This window comes from Penicillium maclennaniae (genome assembly GCF_028827695.1).
Source record: "Penicillium maclennaniae strain IBT 15551 chromosome Unknown utg000004l:1.0-3007600.0:1.0-3009580.0, whole genome shotgun sequence".
NCBI classification, from domain to species: domain Eukaryota; kingdom Fungi; phylum Ascomycota; class Eurotiomycetes; order Eurotiales; family Aspergillaceae; genus Penicillium; species Penicillium maclennaniae.
In genome coordinates, this window is record NW_026623216.1 from 1505339 (window position 1) to 1518732 (window position 13394).

General features: G+C 50.7%; 5 protein-coding genes across 5 annotated transcripts; 3 read left to right on the plus strand and 2 right to left on the minus strand.

Moving 5' to 3' along the window:
* Positions 1–394: 394 nt before the first annotated feature.
* On the plus strand, positions 395–4871 carry N7477_004747 (TRAPPII-specific subunit TRS120; the record flags this gene model as incomplete). Its single annotated transcript, XM_056966410.1, has 3 exons — positions 395–560; positions 642–4060; positions 4107–4871. The coding sequence occupies 3 exons, from the start codon at positions 395–397 to the stop codon at positions 4869–4871; spliced, it is 4350 nt and encodes a 1449-aa protein (XP_056823191.1).
* A 583-nt stretch (positions 4872–5454) lies between these two features.
* Positions 5455–6411, minus strand: N7477_004748 (uncharacterized protein; the record flags this gene model as incomplete). Its single annotated transcript, XM_056966411.1, has 1 exon — positions 5455–6411. One exon carries the CDS (start codon positions 6409–6411, stop codon positions 5455–5457), a length of 957 nt encoding a protein of 318 aa, XP_056823192.1.
* A 416-nt stretch (positions 6412–6827) lies between these two features.
* N7477_004749 (Sec1 family protein) lies at positions 6828–8713 on the minus strand (the record flags this gene model as incomplete). Its single annotated transcript, XM_056966412.1, has 3 exons — positions 6828–7466; positions 7521–8546; positions 8606–8713. The coding sequence occupies 3 exons, from the start codon at positions 8711–8713 to the stop codon at positions 6828–6830; spliced, it is 1773 nt and encodes a 590-aa protein (XP_056823193.1).
* Positions 8714–8939: 226 nt separating this feature from the next.
* On the plus strand, positions 8940–10763 carry N7477_004750 (lysophospholipid acyltransferase; the record flags this gene model as incomplete). Its single annotated transcript, XM_056966413.1, has 4 exons — positions 8940–8961; positions 9014–9058; positions 9112–10230; positions 10285–10763. 4 exons carry the CDS (start codon positions 8940–8942, stop codon positions 10761–10763), a joined length of 1665 nt encoding a protein of 554 aa, XP_056823194.1.
* Positions 10764–12516: 1753 nt separating this feature from the next.
* N7477_004751 (major facilitator superfamily domain-containing protein) lies at positions 12517–13098 on the plus strand (the record flags this gene model as incomplete). The annotated part of the gene is made up of 1 exon (XM_056966414.1): positions 12517–13098. One exon carries the CDS (start codon positions 12517–12519, stop codon positions 13096–13098), a length of 582 nt encoding a protein of 193 aa, XP_056823195.1.
* Between the last annotated feature and the right edge of the window lie 296 nt (positions 13099–13394).

Here is a 13394-nt window from a genome sequence, read left to right on the forward strand (position 1 = left end):
CACGCGCCAAGTGATGCAGACACGGGGTATCAAGCGAAAGACAGTATTAGACCTCAATTAAAGGCCGCAATCATGGATGGAAAACAAGATCGGCAGAGTAAACAGAAGAGATGGGCTCCGAGCCATCGGTGATGCGCAGGCCAACCTTATCGATTAGAGTCCTTATCGGCGGCTTAGATCAGCGATCTTAGTCAGCATGTTTCCCATCGCTTCAGGAGCTTCGTGAATTGCAATCCCTAGAGCTCTTTTTCACTCCTTTTTGCGGCTGGTCCTGTCGTTACCGTTCCTCTGAATCGATTCCCCGCCGTGTTGCCCGCTTTCCGGGCGAACTTGGAAACCGTTAGGTTGTCGTGGTTGCGGATATCGTCAAGTTGGGCTCCAGTCGCATGACAGGATGGGGGTCGACTCATTGTCTCCCATTGCGCCCGTACGCCTCAGAGCGCTCTTGCTGCCAATTGGAAAGATCAGGCGCTCGCGATTTTTGAGCTTTGCCGCCAGACTTCAGGCCGAGAACGTTGTGCGGCTAGGGGACATCAGTCCCGATGCCCGGCCAAACCGAAGTACGTATATTCCTACTCGCGATAGTGACAAGTAGCTGTTTTGAAGTAGATTGCGTTAATTTAACCTATACTGCTCCACAGATATGTTCTCTCCGCTTGCGTTTCCCACCGGAATGATTCTCTACGATCTGTCCTTCTCTGTTCCCCCAACTTCGCATCTTGAGCTGTTCCCGTTTGAGATATACAGAGAGCCACTGGTCATAATTGCCATCGCCGATGGGACGGAACTTCCCAAAGGCTCCGACGAGAAGCAGAGGCACCCTACACCGGAGGGTCTTGATCAATTACTGGAGGAGCTGGATGGGGTGAAGGAGAGAAATCCACGAGCACTCGTGAACCAACTCCTAGTCTTTGACTATGATAATCTCGAGAGGCTCACAAATGGACCAGACAATGTGCTTTGGGTTCCTAGCCCGCAAGCCTCGAAAGCCACCACGATGAAGACGGTTCTATGTGATATTACCTCGATTTTGCTTTCGGAATTAGACGAGTTCGCGAGAACCATCCAGAGTATACCCTCGATTGACTCGCCTAAAGTCTCATCCTGGGGTCCTCATCGCAATCCCGAACTACGACCCAGGCCGGTAGACCGGTTACTGAACCGTATGACATTACCAGCACAAATGCCATCTAATCCCAATGGCGGTGCACCGGACACCCCGTTGAGCTCCAACGCTAGCTCTCCAGCTCCGAGTGAAGAGACACCGACCACATTTGACGAAATCACCCGATCAATCCATCTGTCGCGTACCAATTCTGGCACCAAAAGCCCTTCAGTTACCTCGCCGAAGGAGCATAGTCGAGATCGACTGTCTGTCAGTGGGCTGAGTGCTACTGATAGGACTAAGAATCGTATCAAGGGCCGGGCTGGGGTGGTTATCGGTACTCTTTTCCTGCTGGCAGGAAGATGGCCAGATGCCCTGAAAGAATTGATAGAGGCAACGAACAATGCTCGAGCAGGTAGTGATTATGTTTGGCATGGCAAAGCGTTGGAGTCCATTCTTCTTTGTCTTCTCATGATGGGGTGGGCGGGGATGGATTTCACAATCCCATCTGTCCTTTATCCAGTGGCCGACAAGTCTTCCAAATCGCACCGGGACTCAATTGCTTCTCCGGCTACCCCTGGAAACCGGATTATATCACTCCAAAACTTGGCCAATTTGTTACCGGATCTGTCCAATACCATCTTGAACCTCTACAACCGGGCTGCCAATATCACTGATGAGCCTCTTCCTCAGCTCATCTTCTCTGAAACCGTCATTCGACTATCCAGGTTGTTGGTTTCAGCTCGTATTCGAGACGGCGCTCTTGATGATAACGCTCTTCAACACATTGTGATGAATGAGCCCTTGATTCCTCTCCACCAACCTGAGCTTCCGCGCGGAACTGTCTTGCTTCGGAAGTCTGAAATCGCAAACTTCTTGTTCCGCGCTCTACCACTTGCTCCCGGCGCAGATCTGCCTGCTACTGATGCTGTTCCTATAATTGTGGGTGCCGTTTCCGTTCTCAATACCTTAGATCTTCCGCGGAAAAAAGCTTTCCTTATGCGTGAGCTTCTTTCTGTTATGGTGCCTAGTTTGGTACAAGCAAGAAAGATCGGCGCCGCAGAAGTGGGAATTCACCCAGCTGCCGGTCTAGCTTCTCTCAGTGATACCGCATTTGATGTCAATGCTCTTGATGTCGGTCCCGGGAACATGGAAGCAAGCGTCCGTCTTCTTCTTGCTACAGTGGGTGAGATTTACGGAGTTCAACCATCAGCTTTCTACGAGTGGGAGAAGCGTCAGAGCTATTCGTCCGCATCTGGGGAATGCCCAGTCTATGACTCGGTTGCTGGTATCGCAGAACGGTCTTTCCGTCATGTTGTTCTGGACAGATACGGCGACCTTAACTTGAAGATTGATGTTTTGAAAGCATGTATCAATTGCTGTGAAGCTCTGCCAGATTTTGATGGTGTACTTCGCTTCACTGTCGAGCTCTTGCAGACCATCCGGGGTGATTTGATGCTGTCTGATGTCAAACAAGTGCCGCCATATCTGCCACCAGACGAACAAATTCGTCTGTTGAACAACATCAAGCGGACTGTTGGAGCCGCTAATCGACTAGGAGCATCAAATATGGCCGCAGAGTATTGGGATGATTTTCTTGTGCGCGATATTCAATTGCTTGCGTTGCCGGATCCACGACGGCCCGTTCGCCGATCCAAGATCGAACTTGACGCTGTTACAACGAGCTCGGAAAAGTCAAAGAAAGACCCCTTCCTTTACAACCCATTTGCCAAACCCAGCAGTAAAGCTATGGAGATGCTCACTGTGGCTGATGAGGCTGCTTCATTCAAGGTCACTCTCCAGAATCCCTACGAGTTTGAAATTGAAATCGAACATCTGCGACTGGAAAATGAGGGTGTCTCGTTTGATGCCGTCGCAGAAAATATCACTCTCCCTCCCCTTTCTTTGCAGGATGTCATTGTCCTCGGCACGGCGCACGAGCAAGGAGACCTCAACATTACCGGATGCATTGTTCAAGTACGGAATTGCAGGATTCGTAAATTCCCTATCTTTAAATCTCTTTGGAAACCCGAACCCGAGGTCAAGTTCAAACGGACAGGGCTGGAATCAAAGAAACCTCTCAACGAACGTCCGGTATCCTGGAGCTCGACTACTTCGAAAGATGGGAAGGTTCAGGCTAAGAAGGGACCTGAGGCGGAAACATGCCAGGTCAAGGTCATCGGCAAACAGCCGTCTCTTGTGATCGAGTCAATGTCACTTTCGCAGTCAGCCTTGATGGTTCTCGAGGGAGAGATCAAGTCCTTTGAGATCACGCTTCAAAACACGTCCTCGTGTCCTGTGGACTTCGTCTTATTCACCTTCCAAGATTCTACCACCAGACAACTTCAAGCGGCTTTGAGGAACAGAGACTTACTACCAGTCGAGATCTATGAACTGGAGCTGAAGCTTGCCACTCAACCGGCCCTTAGGTGGCGCCGCGAAGGACCCGAATCGAGCGATTGCTTCATTCCACCCAAAGAAAGGGCTACATTCACCGTCGATGTACTTGGCAAGCCTGGTCTGCAAGATACGACGGTGCAGATCGACTACTCGTACTTGGGAGCCAAGCAGGCTGACCTCCCTGACGTATTCTACACTCGGCAGTTGTTCGTTCCGTTAACTGTCACGGTCAATGCGAGCGTGGAAGTTGCTCGCTGTGATATTCTTCCATTTGGTGGCGATTTCGCTTGGAAGAATAACATCGATAGGCCGTCGGATGCGCCACAGAATTCGGACTCCCCTCTATCCACTACAGAAAATGATCCGTTCTCTCAGGTTCTTGCTCGCCTCGGCAAGGGCGCCTATGGACCTGACCACTGTGTGGTTCTACTCGATCTTCGCAATGCCTGGCCAAACCCACTCTCCGTTTGGCTACAAGTTAGCGAAAATTCCATTATCGACGTCTCGTCTCCCCAGTCTCCTACATCGACTACCGAAAATGAAGGCCGTTATTCTGTTGGTGGGAGTCTTCAGCCCGGCCAGATCTCTCGCTTCGTCCTAGTACTTCCCCCGCGTCTATGTGGACAACCCGCATGCCTCAATCCCGGTCGTCAACACCGGTACTCGACGACAATTCGTCGTCAGCGCCAACAAGCTATCCTTCGAAGCTGAGGCTGCGTCTAGAGAAGCCTTTTGGTTCCGCGAAGAACTCCTTAAAAGAGTCGTAGGAGGCTGGAGGGAACCCACCTCAGGTCGCGAGGGATCCATCGACCTCCGAAACATCCGTCTGAACACCCGCATGGTGGAAGCCATGCGTCTCGAAGATGTCGAGATGAATTTCTCTCTCACCTCACATTCTACCACTACGCAAAACTCCCCCATCGTCCAGACCGGCCGCCATCGCTTCCGCGCTAAGACAGACGACCTCCTAACTGTATCCGTCAACGTCCGCAACCGCTCCTCTCGTCCCATCCACCCTCTCCTCCGCCTTCAACCCAGCTTACGACACCAACCTAGTAACATTGCGCTGGACCTCACTCGTCGACTAGCGTGGACGGGCATGTTGCAGCAGTCTCTACCGATCCTCCCAAGCGGCGGATCTACCCAAGCTACCATCGGTGTAACAGTGCTATGCCGCGGAGAATATGAGATTGGTGCAAGTATTGAGGAAGCGCGTCTTTTGCGCTCTTTCGACGATCACAAGAGAGGAGAAGATGACACCAGTCGTCACGACGATAGTATAATGGATACCTTTGGCGCGGATGTAGTGCGACGACGGCGCGTCTGGCATGCGAAGGAGACTTGTGTTATTGATGCTCATGATTGAATCGCTTGGGCCTAAGGCTGTTATGTTCATGTCTCTCTTCTGTTTCATAGATTCCCGTGGCTTTTTGTCATGGTCTGCTTAATTTCCGAGTCTAGTCTCATGGGTAATGGGCATACCCTAGCGGTGGTTTGTACATTTTTGTTTATCTTTGGTACATAGTTCTAGCGTGATACATACTGAATTATTTTCCAAGTCTAGGATGACGGATCTGCTTCATTTTTAATTAGATGCTACATTGTATATCTGGTTTGTGGAATCTAAGTGGCAAGAGTCTTTCCGCAAATGTTATCTGAACGTTCCAGGTCCTTTTCTACGCGGTCTTATAGAGGAACTGCTTTGGACTGTGGATGGATCCTGCTTGAGCCGACTGGTAAGAACTTCGCAGGAGCCCGCCGTCTCTGTGAAAAGTGGTTCGTTTGACTTGAAGTTCTGATTCGCGCGACTTGAGTTTCCGACGATAGAGTGCGAGCCAACTTGCGAATCGCTTGCCGAAAAGCAACAGGGTAGACAGCTTCTAGAGATAAAAATGGTCAAAACTAGCAAAGAATTGGGCCATGCCAATACTGATGTTCTCAAAGACAAATCATTCAGCAACATCGTTCCCTTCCGGCTGTGTAGATTCTCGACCCTGTGTAGATTCTCGACCACGACTAGACGCAGGTTGCGTCTCTCCCAGCGGGAAACTGAGATATTTCCAATCCTCAATCTCCTCAATAATGCACTTCAATCGGTCTCGAATACTCTCAACAGCATACGTTCCCAGGATGAGCCTCAATGGTGGATACGAGCAGTGCCCAAGCTCCCAGACCAGATGGGCTGCCTTCACCGCGGACGCAGGCTGCTTATCTCCAAGCCACATCAGCATACGCCGGGCGTGTGCGGCTGGAGATGTGGATGAACTATATGGTTCGCTAGGCGGTTTCACCAGAAAGTGGCCGTACAAAGGCAGCGGTGACGACAGATTATGTTCGGTGGGGTCAGCAGCCATCACAGAGGGCGAGACTAAGTCCCCGGTATCATCCCGGCGCATATGTCCTGGCTCAACAAGCGTGCCCTTGATATTGAAACTGTCGACTTCGTAGAGCATACTCTCCATCAACCCCTCAACAGCATACTTCGACGCACAATAAGGTCCTGGCCCCGGCACGCCCAGTGCACCAGACGTGGAGCTGAAGATAAGATACCGCCCAGCTCTTCGCTCGCGGAAATGCGGCAATGACAGTTGAATCATGTTCAATGTGCCGGTGAAGTTGGTCTCAAACTGATTCCGAATGTCAAACTCGTCTTGGTCCTCGCAAGCCCCGATCACGCCGTATCCGGAGCAATTGGCGATCACATCGATGCGCCCAAACCGCGCGATTGTCTGATCGATTACGTTTTTCACGGTCTCGCGGGCTCGCACGTCGCATAGGAGGCCGAGACAATTCTTGTGCTCATCTTCGAGATCTTTCATGGCCTCAGGGCTGTTTTCGTAGGTGCGACCTACAGCGGCGACGAGGTCATTGTGGGATAAGGCATTTTTGACGAGTGAGCGGCCCATGTGCCCTGTTGCGCCGAAGATCTAGTAAGAGTCGTTGTCAGTGAAATTCCAGCTATAGGGTGATTTGCGCAAGCACGCAAGGGAAGTGGGGGAAGTGCGTACGAGCCAAACGAGTGGCTTGGGGGGATTCTGCGGGCCAGGAGGGTCGGTAGTTGAAGGGAGATGTAATCGCGGTTCGCGAGAGGCCGCTGGGGAGGATGGCCCTCCCCTGGAGGGAGAGGTCTGATCCATGGTGGTTGAAGAGGGGAGATTCAAATCCCCTCCGCATTTTGTCCGGGGTGACCCACTATGACATCCGAACTAAACGATCTTATCACGTCCGCCCTGTTACTTCGTACATTCTACACGGGACTGAAGCTGGTCATGTTTCAAAGTTTTCTGATAATGACATTTTCCGATATGAATGCCTAAGCCAATTACCGCCCAACCTCCCGTCGCAGCCGTCCTGCAGCTGTCGAGGGACTCGGCTCTGGCCAGCTGCCGACAGCGTCGTCAACTTCTTCCAGGAACGTCGTGCTATTATGAACAGAGGTGCCGCCCAGGACGACTCGTACGCCCGGGGAGCTGGCATTCACCTGGGCCACCATCTTGGCCTCCTCGTAGGTCACGCCACCGACCATGAAGATAATTATATCCTGCGGCTTGTCCCGCGTGTTTCCACTGCCTTCCAAGAAAGGATATTGCAGTTCCTTCAGACGACCCTTGATGAGGTTCTGGAGGGTCACCTCTAGACGGGGTGAGTGTTGGGTGTAGACATTTTCAACACCCTTGAGACCCTTAAAACGATCTCGAGCGCCGGAGAAGAAAGAGGTCGATTCGAAGAGATCAGTGAATCCACCGGCAACAGGCGGGGCCTGGAGAGAGTGGTGATACGCGAGCAGCTTGGGGATAATGTTGACTTTATTGGAAGGCACGTTTCCTGCCGTCACCAGCAAGTCCAGCAAAATGGGCAGGGCGTTGTTTGATTGTTGCTCGTAGCGAAGAGCGTACAAAGCTACCAAGCGCAGCTTGTTATCCGTAGGCACGTTGGGAACTGCAATGAGTCGTTGCAGTGACTGAAATTTAGATCATTAACCGGGAAACATTTACCAGGAAAGGGTCCGACATACCTTCAAATCATTGGCGTGATTATCGTTGCAGGCTAAGCTTTGCTCCAACTCGCTCACATCGAGGAGGTTGTCCTCACCGACTCGCCGACTTAATTCACCAACAAGGGTAACGTGCTTGCTGACGTTGCCCGAAAGCTTGCGGAACTCTGGATAATCCTCCACGAATCGTTTCATGTCGGCAATTGACTCAATATTCATACTGCTTTGTGTCTTGGTTTGGTACTGTTCCACGTATTCCTTAATATTCTGGCCCAGATCACCAAAGTTCTGGTACATGTTCTTCTTGAAGAATGGATCTTGATCCTGGGCCAGCACGATCTCTTTAAGCTCCGGCCTGATCTCTGGGACGTCCTGTAAGTCCACTCTTCCATTATTGATTCCGAGCAACTCGTGCACCATGGCTTGATATGTCCATTGCGTCAGCAGCGGGGTGATGGGATCGTCGCGGCGATCTAGGATGAGGAGGATTGGCGGCGTATCCGTCCGGCGGAAATTAAACAGCTGCTCCTCCTGTGTGATATGGTAACGAACCTCAGTCGCAAGTTTCCGAGCCAGAAGACTGTTCTTCTCGTACCGAATCAGAGGGTTTTTCTTCAGCGACAGCAATAGTGCTAGAACACCCTCAGTAGCTCTTTGTAAGGAGTCGGGGTTCCAGAGATCTGGCGAATGGCTCCACAGTCGGGACAGTGGGAATCCCATGCCCATAGAACAGAGATCGGGGTTGATCACGAGGAAATCGGCGAATTGTTCCTGCACAGTGTGCACGACCTCGTGGCTGTCGGCCTCGGCAAGCCGCTCGAGGGACGACTTGCGAATCATGTTACTCAGGTAGATGTGGTATTCGCCATATTTGGGTTCTCGGAGCTCGTCGACAAGCAGCTGGATTGAGCTTGGAGATGGGCGCACGAAACATAGGCATCGCAGATGTCGCATCTTCTCGCGCGCGGTGTTATCGAGGCGGTCAATAAGGTAGACTTCATGATTGAGGAGGGCAGATTGAGTGATGGCGGTCGAGACAATCGGGACCTGCAAGGAAGGGATTAGCTATCATGGCCAATATCGTGTCAGGGTCGCGCAGCTCGTACTGTCTCACTGTCAAGCAACAGGATCTTCATCTTGGTTGACCCTGATGCGGACTCGCCGGCCGTCACCATCTTGGAGACATAGCCCGAGACGGCCGCGACAACGTCCATTGTGATAAAGCCCGCGGCGAGCTATGTAATGCTTGAGTGTTGGAGATAGAGTGTTCTGTCCCGTGGGGAGCAGGTGGAGAAGTGAAGTTGTTGAATGTTGAGAGTCCGCTTTCCACATGACTCTACTTCTGCCGTCTCGTTGACCCCATCTTCCTTCTTCCCTTCCTTTCCTTCAGCGTGAATGTGGTGATTCTTCGGAATTCAAGTTATCTGCTAGTTCGGCAGTATGTTGCCCTATATAGATCACTGTGAGTGTTCTCTTTCCCTCATGAAGCTCGACCCAAAAATTGATGCCCGCAGTGTTCAACTACCCGGCGCAGCTGACCGGCGCGTCCGTGGATGAGCGTACGTTCGCCCCTCGATAATATAGCTTCGCAAGCTCCTAACACTTATTTCAGTCAAGCTGATCGCATCCTTCCTGCTCTCCTACCCGCTGGCCGCCCTGCTGAAGCGCATTCCCGACGCGCAACCTTGGAAAAAGAATGCGTTCATCATCGGTGTCTCGCTCTTCTACATCGTGGGGCTGTTCGACCTGTGGGATGGACTGCGAACACTTCTCTACAGTGCTGTCGGCACTTACGCGATTGCCTACTACGTGGACGGCTCGTTGATGCCTTGGATCGGCTTCCTGTTCCTCATGGGTCACATGTCAATCAGCCATATCCATCGCCAGATCCTCGACGATGCTCAGGTGGTCGACATCACGGGAGCTCAGATGGTTCTCGTGATGAAGCTGAGCTCTTTCTGCTGGAATATTCATGATGGCCGCAAGCCCCAGGATCAGCTCTCTGATTCGCAGAAATACTCGGCTATCACCGAGTTTCCCAGTATCGCCAACTATGCGGGCTACGTCTTGTTCTTCCCGTCGCTGTTCGCCGGTCCTTCCTTCGAGTATGTTGACTATCGTCGCTGGCTCGACACCAGTCTATTTGAAGTTCCGCCGGACACGGATCCGTCCAAGGTCCCGCCCACCAAGAAGAAGCGCAAGATCCCCCGTAGCGGAACCCCTGCTCTCAAGAAGGCTATCGTTGGTCTGGGCTGGATCTTTCTATTTCTACAGCTCGGCTCCCGGTACACCACAGACTTTGTCCTGTCGGACTCGTTCATGGACTATGCTTTCCCCCGTCGCATCTGGATTGTCTACATGGTTGGATTCTCCACCCGTCTGAAGTATTACGGTGTCTGGTCTCTCACCGAGGGCGCATGTATTCTGTCTGGCATGGGGTACAATGGCTTTGATGGCAAGTCCGGTAAGGTCTTCTGGAACCGCCTGGAGAATGTTGATCCCTGGCGTCTGGAGACTGCCCAAAACTCGCACGCCTACCTCGGAAGCTGGAATAAGAACACTAACCACTGGCTGCGCAACTACATCTACTTGCGTGTTACCCCCAAGGGCAAGAAGCCTGGTTTCCGTGCCAGTATGGCCACTTTTGCCACGAGCGCGCTCTGGCACGGTTTCTATCCGGGTTATTACATGACCTTCGTCCTGGGTTCGTTCATTCAGACTGCCGCAAAGAGTATGTTTCACTTTCTTAAGTTCTCCATTGCTTTTCTTAATTAACAAAAATTAGACTTCCGTCGCCATGTTCGTCCCTTCTTCCTCACTCCGGACGGCAGCAAGCCGACGCCCTACAAACGATACTACGATATCCTCAGCTGGGTTGCCACGCAGTTTATCTTGGCCTTCACTGTTCTGCCGTTCGTTCTGCTTAGCTTTAGTGACTCCGTGACCGTCTGGTCCCGAGTGTACTACTACGGTATTGTTGGCACGTTCTCCTCCATCGTCTTCTTCGCCTCCCCTGCAAAGGCCTACCTGATTAGCCAGATGAAGCGCCGCAGTCGTCCCCACATGACTCGATCCGCCAGCACAGATACTATCCCACCGACAACTCTGGGTCTGCCCAACGACCCCGAGCGCGACTTTGACGAGGCCGTCCAAGAGGTCAAGTCCGAGATTGAGTCTCGTCGTCGCCGCGGTAGTGTCGTCACCATGCCCACTGGGGAGGAACTGAATATTGCCGTCGAGCATAAGATCGGTCGCAAGTTGTAGGTTTGATAGATGCGAAGGCTTGTATAGACGGCTATGGCGGTTCGTGACGTTTCACTCAAGACTGCGTCTTTTATTTTTTTTTCTCGGTTTAATTTTCCCAGTACCACGAAGGGAACGAATTTTTTTTGATTTTTTTAACATCGATAGTTAGTATCCTGTTATCCTCTGTGAAGCTACCTACTTCTACGAGTATATCAATGGTTGTCCGCAGCAGCCTATGCTCAATGCATACATTCTTCTTCCCATGAAGGATCACTCTGAACTCTCATCCTCCACCTCCGGCCCCCAAGCCCCATTCGCATAGACAGCACCATCCCGATTTCCCGGCCTTTCAGCATCAAAATCCAGCCTATCCAGAATATTCAACCCAGGTAAATGGTACCGAACAAACTAGACCGAAACACCATCGCGATACAACCACGGATCCTCTCTGTCCTTCGCCGCCAAAGCTCAAGCTTCGTTCTCAGTCTATCCAGAACCTCGGCATAATCCGAATCTTGAACCAGATTATGTACCTTATTTGGATCTTGCACTAGATCGTATAGCTCTTCCGGGGCTCGGAAAAAGTAATCTTTCAATTTCCTTCCCCCAATCGTGTTATCACTCTCGTTCGAGTTTCGAATATCTTCCCACGACAATGAGCCGTATAGATCAGCCGCAAAGGGGAAATCTAGTCGCCATGCGAGATTGCGGTGATACTTGTACCGCTGTGAATTATCACTAAAGTCCTTGATAGCCAGACGTCAAACAATCACCATTCAATTGACGCAGACTCGGACCACATATAGTATAGTGAAGAGGGTGTCATTTACACATGGCCTAAGCCGCTCTCGGAAACTACTATATCCATCAAGCATGGGCTTCGAACGTGATCTTTATCTTTCTCGGATGATGCGATTTCATCGGTAAATAGGAAATTAATATGCGGAGAGAAAAAGCTTCTCCAATTAGAAGCTTCGCCTTGGGAGGCTATTGTGTCAGCCTGGAATTGTCTGATGCGAGACTTTGCTCATGTACATCACCTCATAGCGCCAGGGTCTCATTGTAGAAGAATGGAGAGACATTACTGTACTGTTTTACCCGTTGGCGTTAAAACATTACCTCGAAGGTTCTGCCAGACCGGTGTGATTTATATATATCAAATATGGAAACCAAAAGTCCCTTAAAGTCCATTTCCCCCAAACACCGACGAGGTTCAAGTCTTCAAAGACGAAGACAGCGCGACTCTCGCCGAAGCTGAAGCTCCAGAACCTCGATTCATATTGAATCGGGCGGGTTTCTTTGCATGTCGATTTCTGTTGGGGCTTTCTTATGGGTGAATTCATTCCCGATTCGATTCTTGATTTGTCTTATTTCTATAAGAAGACGGAGATGCTACTGACACTGGCACTATTCTGGTTTACGGATTCTATGTCTGGTGTCGTTGCTTCATTTATTGCTTATGGAGTGCTACATATGCGAGGTATTGATGGAAAGGAGGGATGGAGGTGGTTGTTCCTCATCAAGGCTTTAATTAGTCTTGATGATTGGAATTCTCGGTTTTCTGTTCCTCGTCCTGGGGCCGACGCAGACGAAGACTTGGTGGAAACCGAAGGGCTCCTTTCTCAGAGCGGGAGGAGATCATCATTGTGAACCGAGTTCTGCGCAATGATCCCTCAAAGGGAGACATGCATAATCGTCAAGCTCTTTCCTTTGTCTATGTTTGTGGAAAAGTCCGAAAGACTATGATCTGTGGCCTGTTTATGTCATCGGCATGCTATATGAGATTCCTACGTCTTCCCCGAAGACATACCTCACTCTGTCCTTGAAGGCCATTGGATTCAGCACTTTTCAAACAACCCTACTTATTATCCAGGTGACTGTCTTTGCATCTATCAACCTTCTTCTCGTCACCGAACTGACAGAGCGAATTCACCAAATCTCCCTGATTGGTCTGTTGACACAGGTGTGGTCCTTACCACTTCTAATCGTCCTCTATACATCAGCTGGAAACTTAACCGAATGGGGTCTCTACGATGTGACAATTGTCTTGCTCGGCTGGCCATCCTCCACATGCTGCCTAGGTTGGATGGTGTTCTCGAATGAGCAATTCGGTTCGGACCCGAGCTATCAGTGCTGCACTGTACAATCTTACCATCTAGTTGTCGGGATCGCTTCTTCCAACATCTATCGCAGTGACGACAACCCACTCTATCATCGTGGGAATGGACAGCTTGTTGCCATCGATGTTGCTACCATCTTGGTCTATGCCTTGGCGAAATGTGACGATGTGGCGAGGAATAACTGGAAAAGGCGTCAATGGGAAGGCCACATATCTGGAGACGACCTTGGATGAGGGAAACAAGAGGCTTGACTTTTTCTTCGACAGCTAGTACAGTCTGCAATCATGTTATCCGTTGAGAGTGTAATTCTTTTAAACATAAGAAGGTTTCTGTTCTTGAGTGACGAGAGAGTCCTCTGGCCTCTAAGCGTCTGCTTCTTCAGGGAATATGATGGGGTACAGTAGGACACAAAAGAATGTAGGTTTTATCTTGGGATAAGGTTGATATTGCTGCATAGAATGGTACACTGAGAAGATATGCAAGTGAGATGGACATATTCAAGCTCAAATTTATCAGACAAAGATCAAGG